Here is a 19,118-nt window from a genome sequence, read left to right on the forward strand (position 1 = left end):
CACATCAGGGTAGATGGTCTTATGTCCTACCGAAGCGATCTGGCATAAGGTTTTCCAAGAGAACGTCATTTGTCTTACAGGAATCAGGTCCACTCGGCAATTTGCAGTTTCTGGAGTAGCCTAAGCTAAAATTGAGTTTATTTGAAGTTTTCCTGCACTTTAAGTCATCAATAGCCCGTATAGTCGGCCCATTAGTTGCGGGGGAGTGGATTTGATGCTTGCAGATTCGGTGAAACTCTCACCGAATCTTTTCACCCTTTCAGAGACAGAGAGTCTAATGTCTCACCCGCGGACCGATGCTCCACGACTGTCCGAGTTTGGGGGTTCTTCCATTTGAAACATGCGGGGAAAGCACATGTTGTCGCATGTGTATAAAGGCCCGTCCCCCGGACCTGTCTCTTGATGTTACCAGACCAGATCGACCTATCAATTGTGTTGATCCATCGAGACCTTATCCGCCGCTTAGAAACTATGAGTCTGTCTTCTGTTTTATGTTTCGCTACTAGCGTCGCGGCATTGACTCTTGACATCGCCTCGTCTGGAGGCAATCAGTCCAGTCCACTCTTGTATGGACTTTTGTACGAGGTAACTCGGCGGTTCTCCTTTGTCAATTTTCGCAAACATGGAATTGAAATTGACAAACCACAGGATATCTACCACTCGGGTGATGGTGGTCTCTATGGGGAGATGCTCCGGAACCGAGCATTCCAAGGATCCTCGTCCGGTGGAGCTGCCAGTCTAGCACGCAACACGGATTATTGGCATCCTGTTGGGGGAGTCTCGCTAGCCATCGACACATCTTCGCCCGCCATTTCGTCCAGCCTGCCATACCAGATGCGAATGGATGTGCCTGCGGGAACCACAGGGACTGTAGGATTCTACAACGAAGGCTTCTGGGGTTTCGACGTGGACGCGACTAAGCGTTACATTGCTAGCCTCTACATGCGCGGCAATTATTCCGGGACTATCGACTGCTATTTCCATAGCAACACAACTGGACAAGTCCTCGGATCCACGAGCATGAGCATCGATCAGACATCATCTGCGGGATGGGTGCAGAGCTACTCTGCGACATTCCAGCCCAGCCGGACTGCCTCCGATGGCAACAATACGTTTTATTTCACGTTTGATGGGTCGAAACTCGCTGGGCAAAGTGTCTATTTCAACGTTCTCAGCTTGTTCAAGCAGACGTTTGATAACCGGTACAATGGCGTGCGCGAGGATCTCGCCCAGGCGTTGCGCAACATGAATACGAAATACATCAGATTGCCTGGTGGAAATAATATGGAAGGCAACAAATCTCCTTATGAATGGAAATGGAACGAAACCCTCGGTTCCCTCACGGGTCGACCAGGCCGCCCTGGCACCTGGGGTGATATCAATACCGATGGATTCGGCCTTCTAGAGATGATGCAAATGGCACAAGATCTGGGCCTTGAGGTGATTCTAGGTGTCTGGGCTGGTCTGTACCTGGACGGCGAGGTTGTCTCCAAGGCCAACCTACAGCCGTACGTGGGTTCAGTCATGAATGAGTTGGAGTTTCTCCTGGTAATTCCCTATGTGCCGGTGTCCATGCATGCGCATCTGGCTCTAGAAATTCGAAACGATTGCTGACGGGACCAGGGAGATAAATCGACCGCGTACGGAGCGAAACGAGCTGCTTTGGGATTTCCGTCCCCTTTCACCATCAAATGGATTGAGATTGGCAATGAAGACTACCTCAATGGTGGGACGAACTCCTACTATTCGTACCGATTTATGGCCTTCTACAATGCCATTCACGCTGTGTATCCGTCCATCAACCTCATCTCCACCATCAACCCAAACCCAGTCACATCCAACGGCAGCTCGCTGGACCTTCATATCTACGGCAATGAGAACTACTTTGTCTCTCTTTTCAACACCTTCGACCAAGCTAGCCGCAAATACCCCGTCTTCGTCAACGAGTATGCAGCAACCAACACGGGATCTAACACCAATGGCCAGGTAGGAGCGCAAACCCTAGGCATGTCTTGCGCGGAGGCTATATTTCTCTTGGGCTGCGAAAGGAACTCGGATGTCATCGTCGGCTCTGCCTATGGTGCCTTGATCAAGAACTACAACGAAGCCCCTGACACAGTGGCCGTGATAAAGCATACCGCAAATGAGGTCCTTTATACTATCAGCTACTACGTCCAAAAGCTTTTCGCGGACAATATGGGCACCAGAACTCTGCCCGTGTCCGCCACAAATGGAGGATTTGGCCCCATCTACTGGTCTGCAACAGCCAACAGTTCTTCCACTATCCTCAAGCTCGTCAATTACAATGGGAAGACCGGCGCGTCCAACGCCGTGCGGGTCAACGTCAAAGGTTCGTCCAAGACGACTGCCACTCTGATTACCTTGACTGCCCCAAGTTCAGCAAGTGTCAACAATTTGCCATCCTTGGGAGGTGAAAGCAGTACCATCACTACCACAACCTTGTCTGGTTCCGCTGGTAGCTTCGCCGTCAGCTTCAGCAATCCTTATGAGATTGCTATCTTGGTTGTCTAACAAACCTGCTTGACAGATCGCAGATTGACGTACATATAGATCTGGGGAATTTGACATGACCAACTCCTCTCCCAGTCAAGTTGCGGACATAAGGGTTAGACCCTGGCTTGGTGACAACACATGGCTGCAGACCGGAATCACCAGATGAATTCTCGTTTAGTTAAATACATAACAAGTGTTATTCATTATCCACAGTCAGCTTTGTACTAAGCGCCTTCCAGAAAAAGTTAAATAAATATGGAACCTTGATCATGAGTTGGAATTAATTCAAGCCATCAAATAGTGGCATTGGCATTGATCGTACCCGGGACGACATCTCGTTTTGGTTATCAGAAAACCCTAGCTGGCCCAAACGCGGGCAGTCGACCGTTCTGAGTGAAGATATGTGCCTGTGTGGAGATAATCTCCATCTCCAAGGCCGTGTGTGGATCGATGGCCTTATCCTCGAGTGGCAACGCGTACTCAAAGAGAAACCGCACCATCCAACGGTCGAGACGATGGGTGTGATGGTGGTGGGAGAGGAGCAGACAGTTATTCTGGAATTCCATCAAACGGTTTATCTTGAGCGAATTGTTAGCTAGATGAAAACAGGAATGAAAATAAATATAAAAAGACACTTTGCGATTCAGCGGATCAAGGAAAAGTTTACCATGGTTTTGACAATGGGCCAGTACTCTCCCAACTCGAGCAAGGCCTCAAAATTCGCTTCGAGGCAGTGGCGTGACTGCGGAAGCTCGTTCTCTCCTCCAAAAAGAAGAGTGTGAAGAAGAACAGAAGAGGAGACGATGGCCATGTGGCCAACGGTTGGATACACGGCTTCGCATCCGGGCTGTTTCCTTCCACGGGCGAGCCAGGTGCTATAACTGAGAGCATGATGCTTACATCGAGCTGCAAACTGCCGAGCACGCACAGTCTGCGTAGAGCGTGTATCAAGGTACTGGTAGAAGAGTAAAGTAGCGTAATGGTGAAAGCCAAGATGGAGGCCCATGAAGGTGCCCCCTGTGCCCCGCTTACTATGTTCTATGAGGTTTGACTCGGTTAACTGGACATCGCCCGGCAGTCTACTTTGCCAGTCATCCAACTGCTGCGCAAGACGATCTGTGTCTTGTTCAATTTGGTCTGGATGCAGTCCCTCGCTGTTAGCGGCGCGCCAGTTGAGCTCCTGGATTGGGCTGAACACTTCGGTGAGCGTGGCCATGTGGGCCCATAGACCAGGGCTCCTACATGGCGCGGTGAGGTCATAGAATGGCTCATCCGGAGTCATGTCGGCAAACAGGCGCTCATCCATGGGTAACCGAGCCGGTCGAGTCCAATCCCTCATTTGTCGGGGAAAGCCCAGGCTCGAAGAGCACCAGTTGTCTGCAGCAAAAAGCGCCCACCAGATTCGGATCCGGAGCTCATGAGAGACTGGGTTATCGTTGCAGTGTGCCGTACGTGATTCCATCAATTGCATCATTGCTATTGCCGTTCCTAGCGTCTCGTTCGACATGAGTATCTACCTATCCAGGGAACGGTGACGCCCACACACGATTAGGAACGTATGGTTTGAATCGGGAAAAACTCACGGAAGAATAGAAATTCTGACGATGGGTTTGCATGCGCCACGCATAGATTTGCGACTAGAATGCAAGTTTGGATATTGGCTAGGCACACATGCTCCAGATCAATCTGGAGTAAGCGTTTGGACTCCGCCGTGAGCAGAGGCTCGAGGGCCCGCAGAGTTGGGTGATTCGAAACGTGGGCCCCCATTGCACAGATAGCGAGAATCAAAGCTCTGCTGGCTTGCCGGCCACGAATGTCCCTCCACAGCGTCGCGTCGTGAAAGATGCTATGTGGCCGACCGTGAATCTTGGACAGATACTCATGGACAAGCACAGCAACGGATCCATCGTCGGCGAGGAAGTCATCTACTCTCTTGGCCCGAGTCTGCGATTCTGTCGGTGACTGACTGCCAGGCCGACGGGCGTTGAGAGTCCGCGTCCTGAGTAGGTTGGCCTGGGAGTGTGAACACGGAAGACGATGGAGCTGACAACGGTCACAGGGAGCCGATAAAGCACTGCCCTTGCCAGGAATACACTTGCGCTTGGCATCTCGACATTGCCGACACGATCTCATGGTCGATCATGGGTAAAATGCAAGGCGAACAAGCAAAAAGGGTGGGATTTGGAAATGTTCCGTGGCCCGCATTTCCCCGCAAGTTCGCAGTGAATCTGACAAACCATAAACAGAGAGGAAGACTGCGGAGAAACCGAAACTGAGCCGTGGCCAAGAAGTGTTAAAATTACACCACAACGCTAGGTCACGGTAAATTCGACGCAGTAAACGGCTACTCTTGACGCTGTTTTAAGCGTCATTTTTACCATAATCTTGGTCATCAAGGGACGATGGATCAGGTAATACCCAGATTGATGATTGAGATCGAAGCGAGACTGATTAAACAGGTTCTGCAATTATTTAGGGGAAGATCCACTCTAGTCTCTTGTTGCAGCAGTGTATGACCTATATATATACACTAAGTAGGGTCCTCAGACTCTGGCCTCCAAACGCTGTCGTGCCATGTACCAAATTTAGACCATGGGTATGCGGCCGATATCAGTTGATGTTGTGGTGTACAATAGCGGGAAGGGGCATGCTCTAGCTGTCTTCTCATTCAATCCCCTCATAAGAGAAGTGTCGCCGGTATTTTCTCTTGTTTTCAGAACGCCGGTGACGTGTTGTCAACCTAATCATCTGAAGGACCGTAGCATTTGTAAAATTGCACGCTGGACATTACCAAGAATGACAATACGGTCTAAGCCTAGGCAGATATAGTAACGTTATCATGGAGCAGGAGCTGGGGGTGTCTAATTAACTATTATACATTAGCGCATCGAAGAATCTTACCCACTTTAAACCTTTAGCCAGACTCCTCATCCGACCTAGCACTTTTCTCATTCCGCAAAGTCTGGTTGCTCTCCATCGCCCGGTTTAAATCATAGCTCTCCGTCAGCAAACTGCTCAGCAATCCCACTCCACAGACAGCACAGCACACGGCCCAGACGATACGCAAGCTATCCGTGTATGCAGTTTGCAGCATCAGCTTCTCCGCACCGGCGGGCATCTCTTTGATCACTTGGACCAAGCCAGCCGCATCCTGACTGAACTCACTAGCTCTGGGCGCGAGAGACGGGTACTTTAGCAGATTGTGATACATACGGTTCTGGAATACGACGCCACCGATAGCCACACCAATAGCTTGGCCCATGGCACGGAAAAAGCTGAACATTCCCACGGCGATGGCGAGAGTGTCGCTCGTGGCTGAGGCTTGGATTGCGAATCCCAACGATGGGAAAAGCAGACCCAGGCCAATTCCGGGAACAATATTTAGGAATATCCAGGCGGGAATGCTCGTATCGACTCTGATGTAGCAGATGAGGCCGACGCCGAGCGTTGAGAGGAGCCATCCGAGCCAGATAGCCCACCTGTAATGGCCCCATCTTGTCGCGAGTATACCCACAACCATGGCGCTAGGGGCTACCGTGAAAGACTCCGGGAATAGCGCGACTCCGGAAACGATAGGACTGTATTCTTTCACAGCCTCATAGTATAATGGCAGATAGTAGAGGACGCACCAGAGCACGAGACCCTGTAGAAGACTTCCAATGAATGATACAGTTGCCGTACGGTTCTGGAAGATCTTCGGCGGAATAATTGGGTCCGTTGCGAATGTATACTCGTAGTACGCAAACACGGCCAGGCCACAGGCGCCGATGATTAGAGGGACAAGCGTCCGCCATGAATCCCAGGGATAGAGAACGCCGCCCCATGTCAATGGAATCAGGAACGAAGACATGCTGCCGACGAACATGACGGTGCCGACGTAGTCAATTTGGCGGAGTTTCTCGGCCAGGGAAGTAGGGATGATGTTCAGTTTGAGGAAGAGGAGGATAGCCAGAGCACCAACTCCAATGAAGGGGAAGTTGATGTAGAATATCCAGCGCTGGTATTTTGGTAAGCCCTACTTGACCGATCTTGTTTATACACTAAAAAGAGGCTCACCCAGCTGACATCCTGAGAGAATCCGCCTCCAAGGATAGGCCCCGTGACTGATCCCACGCTCCACATGGCGGACAATATACCAAAATACTGGCCTCGAAGACGCAAGGGGACGAGATCAGTGACAATCACCTCACTGAGGGCAATCAGTCCTCCGCCTCCCACGCCCTGAATCGATCTGCCCACGAGCAAGTAGGTGAAGTTCTTGGCTATGGCGGCAATAATCGTTCCAACGAAGAAGAAGACGAGAGCAACTAGCACAAGCGGTCGTCGACCGAAGATGCTCGAGAAAGAGGCGAAGTTTGGTTGGAAGACTGCGCGAGGGGTCAATGGAGTGTGTCATAGAGGGCATTAACTTGTCGCTGTACCTGTCGAACACAGAAGAAAAGCAGTTCCGCTCCAGAATGCCTCAATTGCCGTTCCTTTCAAATCTTGTGTGATGGTCTGTTGCAGTTTCATCAGTGTCCGCGTTCAGTATGCGCATCCAGGTTAGTCAACACTCACAGGCAAAGCGACAGAGATAGAGGTCCCATCTAGCGCAACCATCAAGGTCAACACTGATAGCGTAAAGAAGGCCAGGATTCCACGCCTGCCAAGCGTGAACTCGGGCAATCCTGGAGTGAGGTTTTTAGACCCATTTGGTGAAGCCTGGCCAGATCCATCCAGGCCATTGCGCTCTGGCAGAACCTTTTCATCAGACATTGGACTCGTAGGGACGTAAGATGATCTTCCCTCCTCTGTCTGTCAAACAAAGGAATCAGAAAGTACCCCGTTTGCTTTTATTCCCACCATGATGCCAGGTTGAGAGCAGGCAGGTAACTGATATAGCCATCCCCGTTCAGTAATCGAAATTACGCAAGAGGCAATTCGGTCTGTTGAGCGGAGGAAGGCAGGCCCCGTTGAGTCAGAATATGGCGATTTCCCGTCGGAGTCGGTCATATTGAGATCAAGGCAGAACAGTTATTTTCCTGGAGAGCAACGTGCAGTTAGGGAGAGCTCGGAGGAATACAATGCCGGGTTAGCGCATCGCATAAGCCTCCATCGCTCGGCTTCAACGCTGTCATGGTTCGGATGGTCTATTGAGCCGACTCGTATCCTCACGTAATATTCGGGTGCGGCTCCATTTCTGCACATCTGACCGTCGGCCGATGCACAAGCGGCCAGGTTCTCTCAAACCATTACGGTGCGGACCTGAAGAACGTAATTTCAAAAGGTTGCGTGCAGTGTGAGTAAAGCCACTGGAGAGGGGAATGGAGGACACCGGAGATCGGGTGTTCTTTAGAAAAGATGACCACTAAGAGCGTTTGAGTACTACTTAACAGAGAATGAAAGTTCCTGACGGACGCGGACCATCCTCACTAGGACTTGCAGCTTCGCAGACGCTCAGTTCCATTCCTTTACATTAATTCATCTAGTACTCTGATCGGTCTTAGTTAACGTAATTCCCGGGCGAGCCGCCACCTTCTGTATCCCGTATAGAATGGCACTGTTCAAGGCTTAGATTTGTCAGCCACGGCTACTTATGGTTTTAACTAAGATATTTAGAATATGTATAGTTTAGCGTATAAGAATACTCTTTCTTAGGAGGCTAAAATATTGTTCCTCTGCCTCAATGTGTGGAAGTTAAAAATACCAAATTACAGGCGTATTTTATGTTAGCTGAATGTATATATATGAGTTTATAAGTATATGACTATATTATACCATATGCCTAAACTTGGCCCCTGTAGACTCTTGGCTGTTGAGATATCGAAGCCTTGAAAATTGCCATTTTATATGGGATACAGAAGGCGGCTCGCCTGGGAATTACGCTACTGACTAGTGGTGACTCATAAGCATAGCCAAGAATGGCCCATGCGTGAGTTTCTCGTGCCGACAAACAGACAGGCGGGTTAGATATGCGTCTACGCAACACGCACATGCTGGGACGGGGCAATGTTGTGGTGTGCTGTGGAACTATCCACATTTTGAAGCTGAGAATGACGTGATATCACGACTTTGGATCCTAACAAAAAAGCCAGCAGGAAGCATTCACGTCAAGGTGGGATCTCCAGAGACATATAAAGCTTGTGTGTATGTGTTCTCTCATAGTTCAAGATTCCTGTGTTGGAAGAGTGCACAGTCGTAGCGCCCAGACATGACCAGTTTCCCCGACAGTCGCCCGCGGACCCTTTGGTTCGGGAACTCTACCTCCATCACTCCCGCTGTCATCTCATCCGTGGCAGCTAGAGTTTCTCCAGATTCGGCGGCCAGACCGGATATTGCGTCAAACTCCGCCCAGAACGATAGCGGCAACCCTCATCCAAGTTGCGACTTTCATGAACAGGACTCATGGTCCGTGTACGAGCCGAGAGCCCAAATTTGTCTTGCAGCATCTATCTAATACTATGCCTCACCGTGTGCAGGCAATCCTTGGTGCTGATGGATGGTATGCAAAATACTAGTTTCTATAGGGGCACAATAGATCAAAATGGAAAGCGGTGATCTTTGCGGCATTGGCTTAGGGCGGGATATCTAGCTATGACAGAATGGGCGCAGTGGCGAAGCTGGTTCCACGGTGCGTATGGCTAATGGTTGGTTTCGCCAAACTGATGTCATAGGGTTGTCCAACGGTAGGGTATATTAGCTCTATGGGCTGTGGCTCGAAAATCCTACGGCAATACGGCTTTCAACTGTAGCGTCAACATGGACGAAGTTCACGATAAGCACGGACAAATCATTTCTCCCGGCGACCACGTCTTTACCAAAATCCGTGGAGGCCGGCACGAAGGCGATGTACGAACCCCAAGCATATCCAGGGCTGCAGTATCCCAAGAATGTGCTAACGGCATAATAACATAAAAGGTTGAAAAGATCGTCAGAACGGAGGAAGAAGCTGAACAGGAGGGAGTGAAGCATCCACCTAAGGTTGGTTTTTTGCTCCTTTTGTCAAGGATTGTGCTGATAATGCGAAAAGGTCGTGTTCCATGATCAACGCGGAAAAAAGGTTGCGCATAATCCAGGCACCTTGGAAAAGGTCTCTGAGGATTAATATAGGCCGGCAACGGCTTCGTTTCCTTCAGTTTTGTTGATTTAAATAGTGAAATTTTAGTTGATAGCCTCATTATGAGAATATGATAATAAATATATCACGAGAACAGGTGACGGGACTGTAGCTAGTGATTGGTCGTGCAGTTGTTCATTGCTAGTATCAATTTTGTCTTCTGTATCTGTCGAATGATTGCAAGTTTCAGCGGGACACAAAGAAATGTCATGCAAGCCAAAGAACAAAATTAAAGTAAAAAGCAGAACTCGGCAGGCTCAACATCTCCGGTTCCAATGTCACATAAGATTCCACCATTTGGGTATCCACTCTCTGTGATTCCACGTTTAAATCTCCGCCGTTCAAGCTTCACAGTTTTAGACCACCGTTTAAGCTTCCACCGATTAAGATCTATCATTCAAGATCCCGTGGTTAGAATCAAGTGCTCATAATTCCAAAGCTATAATTCTACTGCTTCTTTCTAAGATTGACCAAGATAGCAACGTGGTTCGTACTATTCGGAACCCTAGTCCATTATTTGCAGTATGGGATGAATAACCTAACATACCCTCTACAATAGCAAGAGATACATGAGAAGTGACCTCATACGAAGCCCATTAATATATAATATATCGTCTCCGATAGCTTGTTTAGCTGAACAAACAACCAATACGTGCAAGGATATCATTAAAGGGCCTGCCCTATTAATATAGCCACGCCTATAGCCAATGGATTAGTGAGCGAGAGGCCGGTAGGCGCAGAATTCTTACTGCTAGTAGTTGAGCCTGTAGTATTGCCTGCGGTTTCAGTGCCATTAGAGCCCGTGGCAGCGCTAGTAGTTGAGCCCGGAGTAGTGACTGCAGTTCCAGTGCCAGAGCGCCCCGTAGCAGATGATGAAAGGGAGGATGATGAAGGTGATGGCTTGGGACACAAGTTGTTATACACAAACTGCTTAGGAGCGCCACTACAAGCGGTCGCAGATCCAGCGTTAAATGTGCCGCTCGCATAGATCCAGCAACTGCCTGAGGAATACGGCGAGTTGCTTGGAGGACTCTGCGGATTAAAGACGACATAGCTGCAGGAATCGGCCTTTGCACATTGACTCAAGCAGTCTGATACACCGGTACTAGCAGTACAAGTAGTAAAGCAGTCACCAGGCGCCGGGTACCCGCAGACCGAGGCAATAGCAGAGGGAGTCGCGGTGGCGGGGCAGGCGCCAGCACTGGTGGTTGCGCTCCCGCCAGCACACACGGGCTGGCTGTAGACGGACAGGCTGGGATTGGCGCAATTCGAACTACCTTTGCTCGCATCGAAGGTTTCACCCGGGTACAGCCAGCACGTGCCGGTGCCCGTGTAAGGGTTGCCGGCAGAGAAGATAACAAAGTTGCAGGGAGGGTGGGCGTTACAGTAGTCCCAGCAGGAGGCCCTGCTGTCGATGGCGACGGCAAATTCTGGGCCAGGTTCCGGGTAGCTGCAGAGACTGCTGATAAGGGAAGCAGTACAACTTGGTGCCGCGGCAGTAGATGTAGTGGACGTTGCAGATGTCGCTATGGATTCAGTAGGGACTGCTAGAGCCTGTGGAACTAATAGGGCGATAGAGGCCCACAAAGGAGCGATCTTCATGGTAGCGAGCGTAGGTAAGGAAATAAACGCGTGCAAAACTGGGGAAAGTATTAATATTTAAAAAGGAGCGGTCACTAGTGGGACCGGTCCTGCTTATTTATAACTAGGTAGAGAGGGGGAACAAGCCTTGTCGAATCTTATATCACGTGGTAAGTAGTGAGACAGATATATATTAATTAGGAAGGTCGATTCCCCTATCTTGGTGAACTTGGAGGTTTTAGCGTGTTTTCTAGTCACACCCAAGACGCGCTGAGTATTAACTACTTTACTATCTTAGGAATAGCTTGTGTATTCCAATACAAAATTATATACCAAGATACAGTAGTAATTAAGAAGTACAATGAAAGGCAAAATGATTCTTTTCCCGATAAATCAAAACAATGGCATTATCTCAGTAGGTAGGTATTTAGCAATGAATTCGGAGACCCTTGATCGCAAGGAATCCTACATGCTTTATACTATGATGTCAAAGACAGAATTGTTGACTGGCGGCTTAAAACAGAGTATGGAGCCAAGGAAAGAATATGCTGGGATAGCAATAGGCGCTCCTCAAGCATCTGCAGCTCTGGATCGCCCGATGAGGCAACTTCGTAACATGATATGGCCGCGTGGCTTGCAAGTTCGTGGGTTGTAGCGATGCATGAGTCGAAAGACGTTATACCAGAAGACGTAGGTGTCGGTTTCAAGACAGATGAACCACTCCGCCCTTGGGTTTTTTTATAGGCACGTTCTACCATCGGCAATAATTGAAGCATTGGATATTCCAGCCCTTAGTGCCATCCACAAGCTTTTCATTGCCCAATTGTAGAGTACTATAAGCTTCATAATCAGTGACGTTAGCTCAGAAGGACTGCGAGCGAGTTGTGAGCAGATCATCAACGTGATGACCCTTGAATTCAGATTCACAATCAGACATGATGATCAGGTCCGAGGTGCAGCGAGTGACTGCAACAGCGTGAGTGTTGAGACGATCCGCGGGTTCGTAGGAACCTGGTTTGAGGGCGACCTGAATACGCAACAGGAGGGAAGTGTCGGAAACTGCCTCATGCAGGGCCACGGTGGCCGCAGTCGGGTGTGAGCGGTAATGTATAAGCAGGGTCTGTGAAACGACAGCATACTAGCACCGACGTGCTGTGCAAAATCCAGACCTCGCAGGTCCGATTATAGATAAAGAGATCCATATTATCCCATCGATTACGAACAGGGTTAGAATTGATGAAAGGAATGTAACCAGACTAGGGAATAAGGAGGAAGAAGAAGAGGATGATAGGTTATTACAAGACCAAGGCAATAGGAGGCCACGACACCAACCGCGACTCGCGGTGAGGCAACCGTGAACGGCGACAGAGGAGGAAAAGAAGCAATTATTTCTTCCCGGTTGATCTATACAAAGTGATCCAGGCACATACTAAGCTTAGGCAAAACGCAGGCGGGTGATGGAATGGCCCAGTGGTGGCCAAAATTGCAGCCTAGAGGGAAAGACACTCATACAACTTTGAGGTAGATACATAGTACATTAAGTGATTTATGTTGCCCTTAACGAGACTCAGGATGAGTCACATCATAGTTCGGTTACATGCTAAAGCATTTTTTCTCGGTCCCATGCCGGGTGAGTAGCAACCTCCTTTGGACGCCACGCACTCGGAACGGAGTAGGCATACCCCATTATTGTGGCATCCGGGATTTTTTTCGGAGGGCTCACCTATGAAGAACTTGGCGCTCAAACCTGACTACATGTCTATGTCAATCCCTCATATCTGCTAGACAGATGGGCCAATTACAACATCCTGGGAGGACGATGTCCGTGTATAGCATCAGCATGACATACTAGAAAAAGATGCCGTCAATATAGGTGGATATGAATCTCATGGAATGCGCTAGGTATGCATGGAGTCTCCACCCAGCTTGGATATTTCTTCATGGTTTACCTCTTCGGGGAATGATCGGCCACAAGCTATACATGATCACGCCAACCACAGACACAGACTAGTCCATAGTATGGAGTACCAGCTCAGTGGTCCAGATGAACACATGTTCATAATCATTATGATATCAGATTACATGATGACATACTCTCGAAATACGATGCTCTGGACAAACATATAAACCACATCTCCATCCATTCCAGCACAGGGGTTTTACCAGACAATAACACACTCCCGCGACCAACCAACATACTTTCAAATCAACACGCAACCGCATATCCAAAGTTACAATGGGCCGCACCTATCGAACTCACCACCCCAAATTCTCCCCTGGCAACACCGTGAACCTCCGTAGCTACCGTCGCAGCCTGCCCTTCCAGCGAGATGATGCTGGTTACATCACCGCCCACGACCAGCTCCTCACCACGACCCGCAAGAATGTAGAGCACTACGATTCCTCGGGCACGCTGTACGCAAATGCCACAGACGCGCTGCAGGGTGACCGGTTTTACGTCGAGCAGGGCGATAATGGATTCCGGTTCAAGGAGACCGAGACAGGCAAATATCTAGCACTAAAGGGGGAGTATGTATTTCTTATTCTCATGTCTTATTGGCACAAGCTGACTGGATGGGGCTTAGTTGGATTGGGCTGGATGATGAGGGGACTGATCTATGGTTTGAGGAGTGGCCGCTCGAGGAAGGAAGGTATATCATCACACCGAGAAAGGATAATATCTACCCATCGGATGGACCGGGATATCATCTGTGGTTTGAGGGGGCACCGGACGCGGTGTTTCGGAATAATGAGGATGATCTGAATGTCAAGGGGGAGGGACAGCATGCGTTGTTTTGGATCGATACAGTCCTGGGGTTGTAGATTGTTGACCTGTATAGCGCCCCGTCTTTAGACTTGATAAATATAGTGGCGACAATTATAAGAAACAAGCAGATGCTTCGACGAAGATGTAGTCTGAAAGTTAGTCACTGCCTGAGATGGCTATGAAGCTCCGGGATTGCTGTTAACTTTCATTCACACTGCTAGCCCCAGACTTAATCTTGGCCCTGCTCACAACTTTATTTGTGCCTGCACGTGTATCACTACCATTAAACTCGTGGTTAGATGATAAGAAGAGGGTCTTAGTCTCTGAAGAGATCTTCAGGCAGTTGGATAATTTAGGTGACCAGTTCATATCCTCAAGAGCACTGACTGCACACTCCACTGAAAGTACATTAGTTAGATCCTAAACTATTACTATGATATATTACATCAATAACACCAAAAGATGCAGTATTAAGAGATAGTTAATATCATAATTCATCTGGAAAGTGCGCGCCGTGTCAGAGCTCGGCAGTGTACTTTGAAATCTCTGCACTGCATGCAGCACCGGGTATGAAAGGGCAGGGACAACAGCAGACCTAGGGACAGCCACACAGTAATTGCAGGAAGCCCTCAGCCATTATACGTCCCCCACTCTTCAGCGGTTACCCCAGCCTACACATACTCAGGCTAAGAATTAGAACCGGAAACTGGTCATTGGCGCGTTAAATAATTCATGAGTCCGAATAGACTGGCGTATGCGAATCATATAATCGGCAATGATTGGAGGAATCGCTAATTGTCCTAAAGCTTACTTAGAACCCCCGACGAGTAGGACTTCTGCGCGAGATGGTGCAATTTGCGGCGGTCAGTTTTATTAGACCTGGTCCTGGGGATCTTGCTGACGAGAATAAAGTATTCCGGTATCTTGTGGACAGGCAGCGTCGCCGTGACCTCAGCTTTCATTCTTCGCACCAATTGATGAGCCGAATGGTGACTGGTGACAGGGAGAAACTCGACCGAGTTATCGGAAGCAGCGGGGATGAAATGGTCCTCATTGTTAGTCAACCAGAGGAAAGCGACTAGAAACGGCGCTCGAGGGCCATCGATCTCGCCGAGCAGGTCCACGATGACCGCATCCCCAGGGCCTAACAACCTACGGAGGACGTACTCCACCTCGGTTGCTTCGACTCGATATCCATTAATTTTGAGGAGAGTGTCCTTGCGGCCCAAATGTTCCACAGTGCCGGCATGTGTATATCTCCCCAGGTCACCAGAGCGATAGAACCTAGACGAGGCTGCACGAGACGGGTGGAGATCTTTGAGCCAGGTTGGTGCCTTCGGTAGGAATCCAACATCGGGCTTCTGGCAGACGCCGTCCAGGTATCCTCTGGCCAGGTGGGGCCCTTCAATCAGAATCTCGCCGACAGCGCCGACGGGCATAAGGAGCTCTGGAGATTCCGGACTGGTTATCCAAATGGCTCCGCTCCCGCTGCGTCCGACAATGGCGTTCTGGCCCGGTTGGACGTGATCGTTGTACGCGCAGAAGGTGGCAGCCTCACCCATGCCATACTGGTTGACCAGTCTCACATGAGGGGACCATCTCATCAGGAGCTCGTTTGACATGGGCTCACCACCAAGGCAGACCAACTCCAACGTTGGCACATCCTGAGGGGAAATTTGAGCAGCGATAGTCGGGGTCAGAAAGGTCATGTTGACCTGAAGGGTGTTGATGTTCTCCACGAGAGTAGATATAGACTTGCTCGGGGTGTGGACGCAGCAGCATCCACCAGCGGTGAGGGTGGTCAAATAGTCATTATTGCTGATATCAAACGCGTAATCATCAAATTGCAGCACGCGGCTGTGCCGACCAATTCCAATCAATTTGTTGTAATCCCGGACTGCCGTAGCGTACGCTCGATGCTCTTGAATAATGCCTTTTGGCTCTCCAGTACTCCCAGAAGTGAACAGGATGAGACAAGGATCACTAGGTTTTACCACGGGGCAGATGACACCAGAGCTGACAGGAAGAGCACGTACCATTTCTGGTGTAACTGCAATGACCGACGGGACAAAATGGGCGTATCTGGACTGATAAGCCTCAGAGGTGAGGATTAATTTTGCATCCACACGGCGAATCACATTCTTAAGGAAAATGGGCGGGTCTGTCGCGTCAACAGAGATATATGCGGCGCCGGCTTTCATAATAGCCAGGCGGGCGACAATTGCCCATGTTGACTTTTCAAAACAGCTGATTACAAAGGTACCCGGGCCTACACCGATACTGGCCAGAAACTGTCCAAGTCGAGAGGTTGCATCATCCAGCTGCGCGTAGGTCAGGTCACCATCCCATGAATGGACAGCCGGTGCATCAGGGGTTAGCCGTGCATGCCGTAAGGCTAAGTCGTGCAGCAGCACTTCACTGGATTCGGATACACTCTCGGTATATCTTTGCAACAACTGACGGTCACGTTTTGAGCACAGGTCTAACTCTCCCAGAGATCGTAATGGAGATGATAGCACTKCCCTGATGGCCATATCGAAGGTGTGCAACATACTAAGTGCAAGATCTCTAGAGATGTCGGAGATAGAGAAGGTGAGCTTCGCTCGAACTTCGCCATTTGCTTGCGAGATGTCCAGGAAAAGCTTGGAATTGATGTGCTGTCGGATTTACGATCTGTTAGCGGACGCAGATGTACAGAGCGTGCGAGCGACGGTTGAAGGGAGGGGATATGTATACCCCTGTGTTCAAATTTCGCTCGCTTGATCCCTCTGTCATAGCAGAGAGTTCTTCTGTGTAGCAAATCGTGGTCGTCAGAAATTTCTCCGAAGCCTCGTCGGAAGAATCGTCGCCCACTGACATCTGTGGCGTCGTCTCAGACTGAAGGAGAGAGACATCTCGGACGAGATTTTTGACCGGGGCCTCACAATTCAGTTCAATGGCGACATGGCGGCCTGCCCTTTGTGCCCATCTAGTGATAAAGTACACGCCGGGCTCTGAATGCTGACCCAAGTAGATTTCCTGGGCCGGAGAGAAGCAGCGCACAGTGACCAGCCAACTGGCATTGAGGAGCGTTATGATGCTAGGTGGAAAGCCGACAGAACACTGATATTCTGAGGCAAAGACACTGAGAAGCTTATCTGGACTATAAGAGAGTGAGAGATCCACTGAATCCCGTAATGTAACTGATGTATTCTTGTCCTTGGTTTTGGGGACATCAGTAGAAGTCCATCCACAATCTTGTATACGGGTCAAAAGGGGCGCCATGATAGGAGTTACTGAGTGTATTCATGTGAGGCTGAGGCTAAATTGCGATACATGCAAGCCAATGTTGGCCTAAGGACTAAGACAAGCTTGATCTGAGAAGATGGAGGCAAAGTGGGCAAGACCGAGGCAATTGAAAGACAATGGCTAATTGCATATCCATCATACTTATTACAAACCCGGCTGGATCCAGAATTTCAGGTGATAGAGAGGTAGAGGTACCTAAAATGCAGATCAATAGCTTTGAGTATGTAGGACGCATGTAATTTTTGAGATATCTGGTGCTCCGAGTCCCCCTTGCTTATGCCACCTTTTTCCGGAGTTATTCCCCCTTTTTTTTCCTTTTTTAGAAATAAAGCTTCTCTCGCGCATGACCTGATAAAATCCGGCACTACTCTGTACAGCCCCCACGCAGGTACTCAGGGTTCTAGATCCAGAGCCGCACCTCCACCAAACTTTAACATCCATGTCTGAATTCCCATATCCATGTCAATCAGCTGGCTGTTTTCCCTGACTTGAGGGGGAAGCATGCAAGTATCCAGCATACGTCTTTCTTCTGGTTAATGGTGTCTCAAGACTTCCAGACCATAGTTAGCTTGGATCAAGGTCCATAGGATCACGGGACCTCAATCCCTTGCTTAGACATTCTATCCTCTGCATCGGCATGGACGCCTCGGGGATCTCGCAACGCGTCCGATACCAGCCACGCGGATTCTAGGGGCACTGTAGGGCCATGGCAATCTCGATTTACCCCTTGCAATTTTTCAGTTGCTTCAGGAGTTCACTCCAGCAGGATCATGACTAGAAGCTGAAACTAATAGTCCAGCTACTAGCTTCGGCTTTAGTGCACAATCCTGATGGTGATTATATATTACCACCAACACGAAAACGCATCATGTTTTGTCGTTGACCGCTTTCCTGGTCAGCCGTTTTTACATATATTTAGCATATCTGAAGTGAAGGTGAGAAGTCCATCACCCTAGTAAGTCGCATCAAAAGAACCCCTTGATTGTATGTGTCGTGGTCAACGAGGGGACGTGTAGTAAGACCCAGTCATCTCCAAAAGCGAAGGAATAACACGAGGGCTATGTGCACACTTAGGCAATAGTACTGTCTTGGATTTCTACAGGGGTCACCCCGGTCAAATAATCAGAATGGTCATGTGAGGTCCTTTGTTATTCCTTCGAGAAAACTAGTTGGTAGACGGGGTACGCAATCTGTCGTCGGAAGCGGCGGGAAGATTGCCGCCCAGATTAAAGGGGGCCGTGTAGCCGTCACATGAGATGATTGGTTTTTCCGGCCCCCTTAACTCCGTAGTTCCAGGAATAGCTTGCTACCCCATGCTCCACCATCAACCAATGTTACCGTCGGGATTGGCGTGGCCGCGTGGGGTTGACCTGAAGGCGAGCTCTGGAATTGATGGATGCGGAAAAGGTTTTTTGGACCATAGCAGGTTGAAAGTCGTATTGTTAGGAACTTTAATAATTAAAATTAGGCGAGTTGGTCAATAGTCTGGCAGTAGTTATAACCATTCCTCTCTGTGAAACTGGGACACTTGTATGGGGGCTATAGAGTGTATGGCCATTGTCTGAATGTGATTCACTATCAAATCCAGACTCACTAGACCCGGCGGGATGGTTCAAATTCTGACGGATTGTGATCCGCGGGAGAGGGAGAGTCGGTGTACGACACGGAGGTACTTTGCCATACCATGCAGAGTTTGCAGACCCGTTGGCAAATCCCGAGACAGTAGTAGTGCTGCCGATACGGGCAGCGATGACCAATAGCCGCCGCCGGAAGAAGCTTAGATAATTCATTCTGGAAGCGGCAGAAAACTCTTACGATGACGCCACTGCTTTGTTGCGCATGCAAGGTACTTAAATTGTCTTGCTTTTCCCA

The 19,118-nt window shown here is 49.4% G+C and overlaps 7 protein-coding genes across 7 annotated transcripts; 3 read left to right on the top strand and 4 right to left on the bottom strand.

The window, feature by feature from the left end:
• Window positions 1-471: 471 nt before the first annotated feature.
• Asppvi_000070 (aspartate-semialdehyde dehydrogenase-like protein) lies at window positions 472-2,532 on the top strand (the record flags this gene model as incomplete). Its single annotated transcript, XM_043296383.1, has 2 exons — window positions 472-1,548; window positions 1,624-2,532. The coding sequence occupies 2 exons, from the start codon at window positions 472-474 to the stop codon at window positions 2,530-2,532; spliced, it is 1,986 nt and encodes a 661-aa protein (XP_043152318.1).
• Window positions 2,533-2,861: 329 nt separating this feature from the next.
• Asppvi_000071 (Zn(II)2Cys6 transcription factor) lies at window positions 2,862-4,647 on the bottom strand (the record flags this gene model as incomplete). Its single annotated transcript, XM_043296384.1, has 3 exons — window positions 2,862-3,092; window positions 3,182-4,002; window positions 4,098-4,647. 3 exons carry the CDS (start codon window positions 4,645-4,647, stop codon window positions 2,862-2,864), a joined length of 1,602 nt encoding a protein of 533 aa, XP_043152319.1.
• A 781-nt stretch (window positions 4,648-5,428) lies between these two features.
• Asppvi_000072 (MDR family MFS transporter) lies at window positions 5,429-7,269 on the bottom strand (the record flags this gene model as incomplete). Its single annotated transcript, XM_043296385.1, has 4 exons — window positions 5,429-6,511; window positions 6,571-6,881; window positions 6,936-7,011; window positions 7,072-7,269. 4 exons carry the CDS (start codon window positions 7,267-7,269, stop codon window positions 5,429-5,431), a joined length of 1,668 nt encoding a protein of 555 aa, XP_043152320.1.
• A 1,983-nt stretch (window positions 7,270-9,252) lies between these two features.
• On the top strand, window positions 9,253-9,598 carry Asppvi_000073 (DUF2945 domain-containing protein; the record flags this gene model as incomplete). Its single annotated transcript, XM_043296386.1, has 3 exons — window positions 9,253-9,342; window positions 9,412-9,474; window positions 9,524-9,598. 3 exons carry the CDS (start codon window positions 9,253-9,255, stop codon window positions 9,596-9,598), a joined length of 228 nt encoding a protein of 75 aa, XP_043152321.1.
• A 678-nt stretch (window positions 9,599-10,276) lies between these two features.
• Asppvi_000074 (uncharacterized protein) lies at window positions 10,277-11,212 on the bottom strand (the record flags this gene model as incomplete). The annotated part of the gene is made up of 1 exon (XM_043296387.1): window positions 10,277-11,212. One exon carries the CDS (start codon window positions 11,210-11,212, stop codon window positions 10,277-10,279), a length of 936 nt encoding a protein of 311 aa, XP_043152322.1.
• A 2,215-nt stretch (window positions 11,213-13,427) lies between these two features.
• Window positions 13,428-14,014, top strand: Asppvi_000075 (uncharacterized protein; the record flags this gene model as incomplete). The annotated part of the gene is made up of 2 exons (XM_043296388.1): window positions 13,428-13,720; window positions 13,777-14,014. 2 exons carry the CDS (start codon window positions 13,428-13,430, stop codon window positions 14,012-14,014), a joined length of 531 nt encoding a protein of 176 aa, XP_043152323.1.
• A 744-nt stretch (window positions 14,015-14,758) lies between these two features.
• On the bottom strand, window positions 14,759-17,222 carry Asppvi_000076 (putative NRPS-like enzyme; the record flags this gene model as incomplete). Its single annotated transcript, XM_043296389.1, has 3 exons — window positions 14,759-16,440; window positions 16,513-16,615; window positions 16,695-17,222. 3 exons carry the CDS (start codon window positions 17,220-17,222, stop codon window positions 14,759-14,761), a joined length of 2,313 nt encoding a protein of 770 aa, XP_043152324.1.
• Between the last annotated feature and the right edge of the window lie 1,896 nt (window positions 17,223-19,118).

The sequence above is a fragment of the Aspergillus pseudoviridinutans genome, assembly GCF_018340605.1.
Source record: "Aspergillus pseudoviridinutans IFM 55266 DNA, scaffold_1, whole genome shotgun sequence".
NCBI lineage: Eukaryota > Fungi > Ascomycota > Eurotiomycetes > Eurotiales > Aspergillaceae > Aspergillus > Aspergillus pseudoviridinutans.